This window comes from Pogoniulus pusillus, chromosome 7 (genome assembly GCF_015220805.1).
Source record: "Pogoniulus pusillus isolate bPogPus1 chromosome 7, bPogPus1.pri, whole genome shotgun sequence".
Classification (NCBI taxonomy): domain Eukaryota; kingdom Metazoa; phylum Chordata; class Aves; order Piciformes; family Lybiidae; genus Pogoniulus; species Pogoniulus pusillus.
Window position 1 is genome coordinate 26,996,429 of NC_087270.1, and position 13,856 is coordinate 27,010,284.

The following is a 13,856-nucleotide window of genomic DNA, read 5'->3' on the forward strand; positions in this document are numbered from 1 at the left end:
GCCGCCCGCCTCGGTGCTGCTGCTGCTGCTGCCGCCCGGCTCGGTGCCGCCGCCGCCTCCCAGCCCTCCCCGCGCCTCTTTCCGCTTCCGCCGCGTCCCGGCCGCGCCTGCGCGCAGCAGCCAGGGGGAGCGGCGCCGTGCCGGGAGCCGCGGGCGGAGGTGAGCGGCCGGCGGGGACCGGGCGCTGCTGGGCGAGGCCCTGCCCGTCTGTAGAGCCCTGGAGGCCGTGGAGGGGCCCTGGTCTGAGGGAGCGGGGCCGGGAGCGGGAGCGGGAGCGCTGCTGAGCGCTGCCCGCCCTGGCAGGGCCGCGCTGCGGCCTTCCCCGGGCGCTCGCCGCTCCGTGGGCTTCGCGGTATGTGCCAGGTCGTGCTGCGGGGCTAGAGGTGGAATCAGAGTCCTTATAGCTGGAAAAGACCTCTGCGGTCAGCGGTTCAACCAAGGGAGCAGGTGGAAGCGGGAAGGAGGGAAGCGGCCGGAGGGATGCGGTGCCAGCCTGGGCAGCCTCTCTGGGCAGAGCCTGTTGCGGCTGCTTGGCCTGGAGGGAAGCGGCCGGAGGGATGCGGTGCCAGCCTGGGCAGCCTCTGTGGGCAGAGCCTGTTGCGGCTGCTTGGCCTGGAGGGAAGCGGCCGGAGGGATGCGGTGCCAGCCTGGGCAGCCTCTCTGGGCAGAGCCTGTTGCGGCTGCTTGGCCTGGAGGGAAGCGGTGCCAGCCTGGGCAGCCTCTGTGGGCAGAGCCTGTGGCTGCTGTTTGGCCTGGAGGGAAGCAGCCGGAGGGATGCGGTGCCAGCCTGGGCAGCCTCTCTGGGCAGAGCCTGTTGCGGCTGCTTGGCCTGGAGGGATGCGGTGCCAGCCTGGGCAGCCTCTCTGGGCAGAGCCAGTTGCGGCTGCTTGGCCTGGAGAGCAGCAGCCAGAGAGGGCATCTGCTCGGGGCTGAGTGACAGCTGCAGGGAGAGCCTCAGCTGCGGGGTCAGATCCTGCCCGGTGACAGCACAAGGGGCAGTGGACACCAACTGGAACCCAGGAGGTGCCACCTAAACATAAGGTGGAAATTCTTCCCTCTGGGGGTGGCCAAGGCCTGGAGCAGGCTTCTCGAAGAGGTTGTGGAGTTCCCATCACTGGAGGCATTCCAGAGCCTCCTGGATGTGTTCCTGTGTGGCTTACTTGGGGTGACTCTGCTCTGGCAGGGGATGGATTGGGTTAGCTCCAGAGGCCCCTTCCAGCCCCCAGCAGGCAGGGGTTCTGCAGCTCCATGCCTTAGTCCTCAGCAGAAGCCATGCTCCAGGGCAGGACTCGATGCTTCCTACACCTGCAGTGGGAAGGATGCCCCACGGTGATCTTGGAGGGCTGTTCCAACCCAACCAGTTCTGTGACTCTGTGCCACCTAATCCAGCACTGCATCACAGATCTGAGCTCCTCCATGTGCATCTCCATCCCTTTCTGCAGCGTGAGCTGCCCTCACTAGGCTGTCCTCACCTCTCAGAAGTCACTTCTGAAGCTTTGCAGTTAAAACATTCACCCCTGAAGCTGGGGAGGAGGGTTCCAGCGCTGCCTGCCTGGGAGCCAGCATCCTGCCTCCTGCCTCTGGCTGGCCAAATGTTAGCCTCAGGCAGCTGAATTAGCTGTAGGAAGAATCACAGAATGGTAGAGGGTTGGAAGTGGCCTCTGGGGGTCACTGAGCCCTGCCTGGGGTCACGTAGAGGAGGTCCAGACAGGTTTGGAATATCTCCAGAGAGGACGACTCCATCACCTCTGGGCAGCCTGCTCCTGGAATTCCTGCGTCTGGGATTTCTCTGCCAGTCAGTCAGTTCTAAGGCAGTGAGTACCACCTGCTTCCTGCCTCATTCCAGGAGCAGTTCAGCAGCAGTGACTGCTTCCAGAGCTCTCAGCCAGGAGCTCTTCAGGAGCAGGCTGGGTTCCAGCGGGAGCAGAGCTGTGGAGCAGAGGCTGCACTGAGGTGGCAGTTACCAACAGAACCCAGCTCCTGCTTTGAGGAGGGAACACAAGGGTTAAACATCCGGGTTCTGAATGTGCAGCCTTACATGCCTTGGAAGCTTGACTGCAGCAGCCTGTAAACCAGGGAGCAGCGTTTTGGGGATGAAGCAGAAGGACTGCAAGGGTTCAGCAGAGATCCTGAGGGACATTCCCCAGTCCCTCAAGAAGGGAACACAGGAATGAGCACCACAGGCTCATTCCTTCTCTTCTCCCAGTCCTTACCAAGTCTCCATTTTCTTGCCCACTTTGCATGCAGGGCCTCCTTCCCCAGGGGATGTGGCAGCTGTGATTTTGGTTAGTCCTCCCTAGAAGATCTTCCATGATCCAGTTATGAGAAGATGTTTAGGAAAGGCAAGAAACGGCACAGCAGCAGCAGCTCCCAGAGCAGCGAAATCAGCACCAAGAGCAAGGTGAGCTCAGCTCCTGTCTGCTTTGGGCAAGCACTTTGTTTTGCTGCAGCACACTCAGTGGCTTTCAGAACCTTCTGCTGCTCCTCAGAGTGCCTCTGGCCTCCTCTGGGTTCCTGCTGGAGTTCTAACAGTAACCTACAGTGAGGCAGGAGAGGAGGTGGTGGTGTTCCTCCTGTTCTGCAGTGCTGCTGAAGTCATCAGTGCTTAAACACCACTGTTTTGTTTGAATAGTTGGGGCAGGGCATCTCCAAGTGATTTGCTCTTCTGCTCCCAGTACCTTTCTGGTGATAACTCATTTCTCTCTTAGTCTGTAGATTCCAGTCTTGGAGGACTCTCCAGGTCTAGTACTGTGGCCAGTCTAGATACAGACTCTACGAAAAGCTCAGGTATGTCATCAGAGTTCCAGCAGACAACCCCTGGGGTTAGAAAACACCTCTAAGATCATCAGGTACAACCTTCTACCCAGCATCTCAGTGGCCACCAGACCATGTTGCAGAGGGCAGATGCATGTGGGGCAGGATTCACTTCCTGGGTGTTTGTCTAAAGGAACAGGAAAGGGAAAAGGTTGAAATCTGTGTTTTGACTGTGAGTGAATCTCTGCAGGGATGTGTTCAGCTGTGCAGGCAGAGCTCTGGGCTGCTTAGGTGCCATTATTGAGTCATCTGGGATTCAGTCAGTGGAAACTGTTAGAGCAAGGAGAGCTTGGCTGTGTTACCAGCCTGTCCCACAGCATAGGATCACAGAATGGGTTGGGTTGGAAGGGGCCTCAAAGATCCTCCAGTTCTAAGCCCCTGCCATGGGCAGTGACACCTCCAACCAGCCCAGGTTGCTCAAGGCCTTGAACATCTCCAGGGAGGGGACATCACAGCCTCCCTGGGCAACCTGTGCCAGAGTTCTCCAAGCCTGGCACAGGCTGCCCAGGGAGGTGGCTGAATGCCCACCTGTGGAAGTGTTTCAGAGAGGCAGAGCTGTGGTGCTGAGGGCCATGGCTTAGCCCCAGCCTTGGTGGGTTGGGCTGGATGATGTGAAAGGGGTTTTCCAATCCAAAGCAGTCTGAGATTTGCATGCTCTAAATCTGCTGCCTCTTTTTGGAGGTGTTTGCTGCCCTCACAAGTTTGCTGTGAAGCGATTGTAGTTAAGAGCTGCCTTCATCTGTGCTTGCCCAGCAGCTGGCAGCACATCAGACCCCACACTGACAACAAGCACAGCCAGCTTTGCTGGCTCCTCTGGTGCCAGCTTGTTCATTGCAGACTGGCTTTGGTGCCAGCTGTTCTGCCTCATGGATTCCTATGGAAGTGTTGCCTTTTCCCAAGCAACCCAAATCAACTCAGGGATGGTCGTTAAAGAGAGGAGTCAGGAGACTCTGGCGAGGTGAAGTGTTTGGTGGAAGTGACAAAATGCTAGGATTAATCCCGATTGGAACAGCATCCCTGGAATTGCTTAGCATTCCCTGGTTTGCCTTTGTTGCAGGACAAAGCAACAGCAATTCTGACACCTGTGCAGAATTCAGAGTCAAATATGTTGGTGCCATTGAAAAACTGAAACACAGTGAGAGCAAAAGCCTTGAAGGGCCCCTGGACCTGATAAACTACATAGATGTGGCACAGGTAAGGGGGTACAAGGGACACTACCACCAGCAGCACAGCACCTGAAGCTTGGGTGTGTTCCTTTCACTTTGTCAGGTGCCCTGACATCTCTCTTGGCAAGTTTTAGGCTTTGTAGCTGACTCCAAACAGCAGCACTGAGACCTGAATCTCAAAAGCTGTCACCCACAGTTCCATCCTACTGAGGGACTGGAGGAGATGCACCCATAGAGGCCAGAAAGATGATCAGAGGCTGGAGAAACTCCCCTATGGGGACAGCTGGTTCTGTTCAGCCTGGAGAAGAGAAAGCTCCAGGAAGACATCAGAGCAGCTTCTGGTGTCTGAAGAGGCTCCAGGAGAGCTGGAGAGGGACTTTGGGCAAGGGCTGGCAGTGCCAGGAGAAGAGACAATGGCTTTGAGCTGGGAGAGGGGAGACTGAGAGTGGACATGAGGAAGAAATTCTTGGCAGTGAGGGTGAGGAGACACTGGATGTGGATGTCCCCTGCCTGGAGGCATTCAAGGCCAGGCTGAATAAGGCCTTGAGCATCCTGTGCTGGTGGAGGTGTCCATGCCCATGGCAGGGGTTGGAAGTGGAGGATCTTGAAGGTCCCTTCCAGCCCATTCTAGAATGTGAATGTTGCTAAGGGCATTGTCCAAAGCCTCTTACACACTGACAGCCCTGGGGCACCAACAGCCTCTGCAGGATGCCTGTTGCAGTGTTTGAGCGCCCTCTTGGTGGAGAAAAGCCTCCCGACCCCAAGTCAGCGCACACAGAGGCTGGGGCAGACAGCAGGGTTGGGGGCAGGGCTGGGCTGGAGGGCACACATATACATTGTCTGTTGTGTCTCTGTCTTGATTGCTGGTGTTCTGGCTGCACTAAAGGCTCTTGTTTGTTTCCCTCCAAAGCAAGATGGCAAGTTACCTTTTGTTCCAGGTGAAGAGGAGTTCATCATGGGGGTGTCCAAATATGGCATCAAAGTCTCAACGTCTGACCAGTATGTAAGTGCCTGCCTGTAGCTGTCTGTGGGGAGGGCTGGGAGCTGATGGAGTTCACTCCTCTGAGGGCACCACAGTGGCACAGAGTCAGTGATTTCACACAATGGGTTGGGTTGGAAGGCACCTTAAAGAGATCTGTTTCCATGGGCAGGGAGGGACATCTCCCGCAAGCCCAGGCTGCTCAAGGCCTCCGGGTAACTTTATGCTCTAAGCCCAAGTTAGCCAAACAATTGGCAAAGCTCTTGCAGCAGCACTGCCTCCTGCCAGGGCTCTGCATTTTCCTGCTCAGGTTTGTGACAAGAATCCACTGCTGCTGAGACCCAGCAGCCAGCAGCTGACTGCTCAGCTGACCCTCCCGACATCACCAAGGCTGTCAGCAAGGCCGAGGTGTTCTGCAGGAGTCCTGCAAGGGGCGCCAAGGGGCAGCTGTGCAGTGCCACCTGTGCAGTGCCCTGTGTATGCAGTGCTGTGTGCATGCAGCGGCAGCTGCACAGTGTCACGTGTGTGCAGTGGCAGCAGCGCAGTGCTGTGTGTGTGTGCAGTGGCAGCAGTGCAGGGCTCTGTGTGCGTGTGCAGTGGCAGCAGCGCAGTGGCAGCAGTGCCATGTCGTGTGTGTGTGCAGTGGTAGCAGCTCAGTGGCAGCAGTGCAGGGCTGTGTGTGCGTGCAGTGGCAGCAACGCAGTGGCAGCAGCCCTGTGCCGTGTGTGTGTGCATGCAGTGGCAGCAGCACTGTGCTCTGTGTGTGTGCAGTGGCAGCAGTGCCGTCCCGTGTGTGTGTGTATGCGTGCAGTGGCAGCAGTGCAGTGGCAGCAGCGCTGTGCCATGTGTGTGTGCATGCAATGGCAGCAGCGCAGTGGCAGTAGCGCTGTGCCATGTGTGTGTGCATGCAATGGCAGCAGCGCAGTGGCAGCAGCGCTGTGCCATGTGTGTGTGCATGCAATGGCAGCAGCGCAGTGGCAGCAGCGCTGTGCCATGTGTGTGTGCATGCAATGGCAGCAGCGCAGTGGCAGCAGCGCTGTGCCATGTGTGTGTGCATACAATGGCAGCAGCACAGTGGCAGCAGCACAGTGCCGTGTGTGTGCAGGGGCAGCAGCACAGTAGCAGCAGCACTATGCCATATGTGTGTGCGTGCAGTGGCAGCAGCGCAGTGGCAGTAGCGCTGTGCCGTGTGTGTGTGCGTGCAGTGGCAGCAGCGCAGTGGCAGTAGCGCTGTGCCGTGTGTGTGTGCGTGCAGTGGCAGCAGCGCAGTGGCAGTAGCGCTGTGCCATGTGTGTGCATGCAGTGGCAGCAGCGCAGTGGCAGTAGCGCTGTGCCATGTGTGTGCGTGCAGTGGCAGCAGCGCAGTGGCAGTAGCGCTGTGCCATGTGTGTGCGTGCAGTGGCAGCAGCGCAGTGGCAGCAGCGCCGTGCCGTGTGTGCCCGCTGCAGGACGTGCTGCACCGCCACGCGCTGTACCTGATCGTGCGCATGGTCTGCTATGACGATGGGCTGGGCGCGGGCAGGAGCCTGCTGGCCCTGAAGACCACGGACGCAGCCTCGGAGGAGTGCAGCCTCTGGCTCTATCAGTGCAGCAGCTTGGTAAGAGTCTTGCAGGGGCTGAGCTGGATGGGAGCCTCTCTGGCACGGCGCTGCTCGGGTCCAGCAGAGCTGTGGCCTGGTGAGGAAGGGAGAAGTGCTGGAGGGAAAATACCCCCAGTAAGACTGGCAGGGAGTGGCTGTGCCTGGGGGAGCAATCTGCAGCCTGCAGAGCACTGCCGTGGGCTGAGAACAATCCTCCACTTGTGTTGGCAAAGACAAAAAGGCTCTCAAGCTGGGCTGGGAGCAGCTCTGCTAACAGAGCAGGCATTCAGCTGTGCCAGCATGGGAGGGATGGCTCTGGAGCAGCTCTTGGGACACCACACAGCAGCGCCAGGGGACACACAGTGACAGATAGCATTGGGTTGGTAGGGACCTCAAAGCTCATCCAGTGCCAACCACCTGCCATGGGCAGGGACACCTCCAACCAGCTCAGAGTGCTGAAGGCCTCATCCAGGCTGGCTTTGAACACCTCCAGGGAGGTTGCGGAGCACAGAAGCACCCAATGTGCTCCACAACCTCCCTGGGCAGCCTGTGCCAGTGTCTCACCACTGTCACTGTCAAGAATTTCTTCCACTCTCAGTCTCCCCTCTCCCAGCTCAAAGCCATTGTCAGAAGTCCCTCCTCAGCTCTCCTGGAGCCCCTTCAGGTACTGGAAGGCTGCTCTGAGGTCTCCCCACACTGACCTGCACACTGCTGGGTTGGAAGCTGCCACTCAGGCAGGGCAGAGCGCAGGAACCAAAGCAACTCTCGCTAACTCCATCTTGCACCAGTGCCAGAGGGCTGGGGGAGGTGACCTGCTGCTTGCAGAGAGGCTGTGGCAGTGTGGCAGTTGCTGACGGTGCTGCTGTGCTGTGTGGCTCTGCAGGAGCAAGCACAAGCCATCTGCAAAGTGTTGTCTACAGCCTTTGACGCGGTGCTGATGTCAGAGAAGTCCTGAAGCCCTGCAGCAGCCTTTGTGTGAGGAACAGACTCCTGCCACAGACCCAGAGGGGCCTCGCTGTGCAGGGCAGAGCCCCCCAGCCTGGCACACGGTACTGGGTCGTACCCCAGGCGTCACTTGAAGGAACCATTCTGCCCTCAGCGTCCAGGACAAGGCAGAGTTTTGTACTGAACCTGAGTTTGTTTTCCCCAACTCCTGTTTTGTACATCAGTGGCAATAGAGATGTAAAATAAACCTGACACTGCCTCCTGCCTCTACCTGAGACACTCTGGTTGCATGAGTGCCAGGGCAGCTTCACCTGGATGGGACTCAGGGTGGAAGGGATCTCAACCTCCCTGCCATGCCCAGGGACATCTCTCAGCTGTTCAAGGCCTCATCCGTCCTGGTCTGCAACACGCCCAGGCAGGAGGCAGCCACAGCCTCCCTAGGCAGCCTGTGCCAGACTCTCAGCACCCTCACAGACAACAACTTCTTCCTCAGCTCCACTCTAACCCTGCTCTGCCTCAGCTCCAAACCATTCCCCCTTGGCCTGTCTCAGATCCACTCAGCACAAGTCCCTCTGCAGCCTTCCTGCAGGATCTCTTCAGGCACTGGCAGGCAGCTCTGAGGTCCCTCTGGAGCCTTCTCCTGTGCAAGCTGCATCCCCCCAGCTCCCTCAGCCTGTGCTCACAGCAGAGCTGCTCCAGCCCTGGCGTCATCACCAGCAGGGTGCTCTGCACCCCTAATTTCATCTTGGCTGAGCCACCTACAGAGCCTGTGTTCTCACCCCTCCCAAGCTGACCTTTTTCTTTTCCCCAGCGCTGCATTTCTCATTTTCCACACCCAGCAGCAGAGCACTGCCTGAGCACTGCCAACTTAACACGAGGCACCAAAGCGATTTTAAAAGTCGTTTTATTTTTGTTTTCCTCCCAGACACTCAGGCTGGGTGAACAAGAGTCCAATCTCTTCCATCATGCTCTAATTATAAATCACTGCATCCAGGACATGGAAAATAAAGAGCTGATCTGAGGTTGTACACTATGTACAGTTGCTCTGCAACTCAAAAACGCACCCAAGGGAAGTGACTATTTTACATCTCGCTGGAAGCTGCATTTCCTTGTCTCACTGGCTCCTCGGTCAGCAGTTAACACAGCAACCTGACAGTTTGTCTATTCACGGCGGGGGAGGGGTGGGGGGAGGGGTTCAAGTGTGGTTGGAATCGGATCTGAAAAGTAGGAAACGTCAACGTTTGGGGCTTAAAAGTCTTCATTTAATATTATAAATATTATCTACAGCTTCTAGAATTTATGTATTTATTTTGTTTGCTTCCCTCTGCCAGAGGAGAAGAATGGAAAAAAAATCCAGGGATGCTTTTTTGTTTGGTTTTTTTTGCTTAGCTGCTCCTTGTTGGTCCTCGAGGGTTGTCGGTCCTCAAGGGGCTTCTCTGCCTGCACTCCTTGAGTGCTGCGCAGTTGCCTTCTGCAGCTCCCTAACAAAGCTGTGAAGCTGTTCAAGTTGTGTTTCCCCCCTTCCCGCAGAAGGGCTGGAGGGAAAGGTTTTGCATCCTCGTGGGAGGGAGTCGTGGCTTACAACTAGTTAAGATTCTGTGTTAAAAATACTGTACAGCAGGAGATCTGTGCAAAATACATCTGCCCCCTCCAAACTCTCCTCAGCAGGGGTTAGGAAGGTACAAAAAGAGTGGCACAAACGCGAATGGCTCAGGGAGTCGACCCCCACCACCCCACCCCGGGGTGCTCAGATAGGGCTGGCCTCTCACTGGGAGCTTAGGGAAACACCACAGGATCACAGGATGTTAGGGGTTGGAAGGGACCCAAGAAGACCACCGAGTCCAACCACCTCACTGCCTCAGCTTCCAACTAAAATAGCTCCCAACAGTCCAGTTTGTTCCCTGTTTGCAGCACCAGCAGCTAGGAGGTGGGAGGCAGGGTTGGGTTGGGAGTGACCTTGAAGATCATCGAGTTCCAACCCCCCACCCCCCACCGTGGGCTTTGCATGGGGGGTTGGAACTAAATGATCTTCATCCAACCTGGCCTTGAACGCCTCCAGCATTGGTCAGACACTGAAAGGTCTCTTGATAAATCCAGATCCAAGAAACACAACCAGAGCCACCAGGACCTGGACGCTGCTTTTTCCCAGCCCATCCCATCAGCTGCTTCCCCGCAGCCAGGAACCAAACCTGGCTCCAGGTCCCAGCATCCAAGCATCCAAAGGATGCTGGTGGGTGCTGTGGGGGTGTTTGGTATCCCAGCAACCAGCTGGGAGCTCCCCCTGGCCTTGCCCTTGCTCACAGATCAGGCCAAGCAAACTCAATGCCAGTGTAGCTACCATAGGTGTGAGCAGACAACCAGCAGGGTAGTGGCAGACAGAAGTGATCCAATGTAGTGTCGTGGGGAGGGGGCAGGCACCTTACTGACCTCCCCCACCAGGGGTAGTGTTCTACCAGACAGCTTCTCGCTGTCAACACCTTGCTAAGTGATGTGAGGGAGTCCAGGATCTGAGCCCTCTGCTGAGAGAGGTGCAGGAAATGCTCTGCAATCCATCATCCTAGCTCAGCACACGTCAGGAGGTGCAGCTTTCCTGGCCTCCAGCTCAGGGAGCAGCTCAGCAGTATTGCCACAGATTGGGTAGCCAGCAGCAGTCCCATCCCAGGACCCAAAGGGCTGTCACCTACACACAGAACATTCCAGACACAGGCTCGACACACGTGCAGCAGGGGGGAAGGAAACAGGCTGAAGCCCACGGAAGCAGAACTAGGAAGCCCAACGACTAACGTGCAGCAAATATCTACATCCACCCCGGAGGGAAGCAAAGCTGCTCCTGTGGGCAGCCAAAATGCTTCCACCTGGCCAAAACTGAACTCACTTCTTCTGTAGCTCCTGACACCCTGGATGGCAAAAAGTGCTGAGGGAGCCCTGCTCGGAACCAGGCAGCAGCTCGCTTGTTGCGGTTCCAACGCTTCGAGGGGTGTGGAGAGCTGAGAAGTTCACTGCCCTGGGAGAGGCAGAGAGTTCCTCTGGCTGGGGAAGCAAGGCTGAGCCGTGGCATGGGCACCTCACAACGGGCAGAAGAGCAGGGCAGTGACAGGATGAAGAGAACCGCTGCCCAGGCGGTGATGTGCACACCGAGATGGGAGCTGGACTGCAAAAGCTTTTGCAGCTCACCTTGGGAGGGGGCAGGAAGAGCTCTTGGGTGTTGTCTTCAAGTGTAAACTGCTCGCCAGAAGGTCTCACGTGTATAAAAAACCCCAAAAAGGTTTAGAAGTCCCCCAGAATCCGCAGGATGGCAATTAAAAAAGTGAGCTACAGTACCTAGGGCTCGGGCAGTGCCGTGGCAAGGAGATGAAATGGAACAGAGCCAAGCTGAGCTGCGTGCTGCTGGCGGTGAGCAGGGCTGCGGCCAGCGGCGACAGCAGCTCAGTCGACGATAAAGTGCACAAAGGAGACAGGGAAGGCTCCCTTCCGCCCGGGGTCTCCGTCCAGGTGGCCAATCTGAAAGAGTGCAGAGGGGCAGCAAGTTACTCTCAGAGCCCTGGAATGGAATAGGGGTTGGAAGGGACCTTGGAGATCATCTGCTCCAAATCTCTGCTATGGGCAGGGGCATCTTAGGATGGGTTGGGTTAGAAGGGATGTTGAAGATCATCTAGTTCCAAGCCCCCTGCCACGGGCTGTGCCCATGGCAGGGGGCTTGGAACTAGATGATCTTCAACCTTATATTAGTCCAAGTTGCTCAAAGCAGCCACAACCTGTTCCACTCTCTCCCCACCCTCAGTGCCAGGAATTTCTTCCCTATCTCCAGTCTCAGTCTCCTCTCTCCCAGCTCAAAGCCATTGTCCCTCCTGAATTTTACAGCAGCAGAGAAAAACTCTTCTGGCCTGGAGCCTTCTGTCTCTGCAGCAGCCCTAAAGCTGCTGGCCTGACCCAGAGACTAACCCCACAAAGCACACAGAACATCCACAGCACACAGAGGAGCTGCAGAGGTTTCCTTCTGCCTACTGTGAGCCAAACAGCTCAGACAGCAGGGGAAGAACAAAGCTCCCAACTCTTCTGAGCCGGGGTGAGCCGTGGGTGTTTGCCATGGTGCTGCTGCTCAGGGCACAACCCCCAGCTGGCAGCTCCATGTCAGTGCCAGGGCTCTCAGAGCATCGTTCTCCACAGCCTGACACTTAGGCTGCCACTTCAGCAATGCTGAAGCATCAGGTTAAAGCTCTCCTGTCCTGCATGCACTCTGCATTCTCCCAGGTCATGGAATGGGTTGGGTTGGAAGAGACCTTGAGGATCATCTAGTTCCAAGCTCCGTGCCATGGGCACAACCCATGGGCACAACCCATGGCATGGGCTTGGAACCTGACGATCTTCAACTTTCCACCAGCCCAGGCTGCTCGAGGCCTCCAACCCTTCACTTCATGGAAAGCTGATTGCCAAAAATATCTAATATTAAAGAAAGAAATCAGGCTGTAGAGAAGTTTCCCTGGAGGCCTCAAACCAGGCTGTGGATGCTCCCTCCTTGGAGGTGTTCAAGCCCATGGCAGAAGGCTTAGAACTGGATGATCTTCAACATCCCTTCTAAGCCAACCCATCCTAGGGTGTCCCTGCCCATGGCAGGGGGTTGGAACTGGATGATCCCTTCTAGTCCAAGCCGTTCCACGAAGCTCTTGGACTTGTCTTGCTGCTCCCCAAGAGTGCTGAGAGCACAGGCAGGAGACTCACCCACCACTCCTGGTCTTCCTCACCATCCACCACGATGATGTCCCCCTCTGAAAAGGTCAGCTCGTCAGGGTTATCTGCCACACAGTTGTAGATTGCTTTTACCCTCTTGGGTTTGGTCTTGGACTGCAATGTACAAACAGGTCCCTGTCAGTAACATGGCACAGAGGAGGCAGCAGAGGCTCAGCTGATCCACAGAAGCCCCCAGAACAGCTTCCTCCTGGTACTAAGTCACAGGGTAGAGCTCAGCTGCACCTCCTGTGCTGGGTGCTGCTGCTTCAGGCTGCACTTGGCAGCAGCCAAAGCCTTTTGCAACCACTGCACCACCCTGAGCCAGGCTCCCCTCAGCAATCGTCCACCTGGGCTCATCCAAGCTCTCTTCAGAGCTCTGCATCTCTGCAGCAAGGGCACTTTGGTCATGACTATGAGGCCTGCAAGACCAAGCAGCAGCTCTGGCACAGAAAGGTCTCAGCCACAGGCCAACAGAATCATGGAACAGATGAGGCCTCTGAGGTCAGCCAGTCCCACACCAACCCAGCACCACCATGGCCACCAAACCATGGCTACAAGTGCCATGGCCACATGGGGCTGGAACACCTCCGGGCACGGGGACTCCACCAGCTCCCTGGGCAGCCTGCACCAGTCCCTCACCACTCCTGAACCACAGACATTTTTCTTCCTCTCCAACCTAACCCTCCCCTGGCACCATCCCAGGCCATTTCCACTCCTTCTGTCACCTGAGCCTAGGGAGCAGAGCCCAACCCCCACCTGGCTCCAGTCTCCTCTCAGGGAGCTGCACAGAGCAATGAGCTCTGCCCTCAGCGTCCTCTTCTATGCACCAACCCCACCCAGCTCCCTCAGCTGCTCCTCCCCAGCCCTGCTCTCCAAACCCTTCCCCACCTTTGGTGTCCTTCTCTGGACCTGCAACAGACCCTCAATGTCCTTCTTGCAGTGAGGGACCCAAACCTGACCCCAGCACTCAAGCTGTGGCCTCCCAGGAGCTGCACATAGAGGCACAATCCCTGCCCTGCTCCTGCTGCCCACACCAGTGCTGATCCAGGCCAGGCTGCTGGTGCCCTTCTTGCCCACCTGTGCACACTGCTTCTGAAGCTTCCCCACCTCCAATGAGTGGATTGGGTTGGTCCCATCAGGACAGAAAGAATCCAAACCTGTTGCCTTTGGCTTTTGTTGGTTGTTTTTTGTTTGCAGCCAGCCAGAATCACACAGGAAAAGCCAAAGCCAAGTCCTGCTCCATTGTTAGCAGGAGTCCCCAGGGGTTTAAGCCAGGATGCAGGCTCTGTGTCTTGCCTGCTCTCACAGCTCCTCCAGAGCTGGCCATGCTGTGATGCCAGCAGTGTGGCTGAGAGAAGGAGGAGAAGTGACACGAACCCACCCCAGGCTGCCCGCTTACGATTTGGGATTTCCTTGGCATGGGTGCTGGTGGCTGGAGCTGTGCCAGGGGGTTGGCTGTAGAACCTGTCTGTGGTACTGGAATGTCACAGGCTGAAGATGACTCTGCTGCTGGGGAGTAAAACAAGGCAACTTCAGTCATGCTTTGAAGCCCAGGTGAGAGTGAGGATACACACTGGAATCCATGAATTGCTCTTGAAAGGGCACAAGGAGTCTCACACCCTGTCAGGCTTTCCCTTCTGAATG

The 13,856-nt window shown here is 56.9% G+C and overlaps 2 protein-coding genes across 6 annotated transcripts in view; one reads left to right on the forward strand and one right to left on the reverse strand.

Annotated features, from left to right (window-relative positions):
- The first annotated feature begins 66 nt into the window (after window positions 1–66).
- ITGB1BP1 (integrin subunit beta 1 binding protein 1) lies at window positions 67–8,517 on the forward strand. 3 transcript variants are annotated; one of them, XM_064146344.1, is made up of 7 exons: window positions 67–159; window positions 2,248–2,401; window positions 2,709–2,787; window positions 3,872–4,008; window positions 4,891–4,983; window positions 6,408–6,557; window positions 8,410–8,517. In XM_064146344.1, the coding sequence occupies exons 2-7, from the start codon at window positions 2,330–2,332 to the stop codon at window positions 8,503–8,505; spliced, it is 627 nt and encodes a 208-aa protein (XP_064002414.1). In that variant the 5' UTR covers window positions 67–159; window positions 2,248–2,329; the 3' UTR covers window positions 8,506–8,517. The 3 variants fall into 3 exon arrangements, with proteins under 3 accessions (XP_064002414.1, XP_064002416.1, XP_064002415.1); XM_064146346.1 differs by lacking the exon at window positions 8,410–8,517 and adding an exon at window positions 7,423–7,759 and having other exon boundaries at window positions 68–159; XM_064146345.1 differs by lacking the exon at window positions 67–159 and adding an exon at window positions 182–352.
- The window catches only part of ASAP2 (ArfGAP with SH3 domain, ankyrin repeat and PH domain 2), an 85,311-nt gene continuing 79,826 nt past the window's right edge, over window positions 8,372–13,856 (reverse strand). For 2 of the 3 annotated variants that reach the window (XM_064146342.1, XM_064146340.1), the window contains 3 exons: window positions 13,612–13,721; window positions 12,204–12,326; window positions 8,372–10,985 (listed from right to left, as the gene is read on the reverse strand). In XM_064146342.1, the coding sequence (XP_064002412.1) occupies window positions 10,911–10,985; window positions 12,204–12,326; window positions 13,612–13,721 (308 nt within the window). In that variant the 3' untranslated portion in view covers window positions 8,372–10,910. The remainder of the gene's footprint in view (window positions 10,986–12,203; window positions 12,327–13,611; window positions 13,722–13,856) is intronic. The other variant, XM_064146341.1, reaches the window with a different exon arrangement.

What these genes read in the sequence shown, in the direction of transcription:
- ITGB1BP1 (XM_064146344.1), top strand. Translation starts at nt 2,330, where the DNA reads ATGTTTAGGAAAGGCAAGAAACGGCACAGCAGCAGCAGCTCCCAGAGC. An exon ending in AAATCAGCACCAAGAGCAAG is followed by an intron (nt 2,402 to 2,708) that starts GTGAGCTCAGCT and finishes TTTCTCTCTTAG; the next exon opens with TCTGTAGATTCCAGTCTTGG. An exon ending in TCTCAACGTCTGACCAGTAT is followed by an intron (nt 4,984 to 6,407) that starts GTAAGTGCCTGC and finishes TGCCCGCTGCAG; the next exon opens with GACGTGCTGCACCGCCACGC.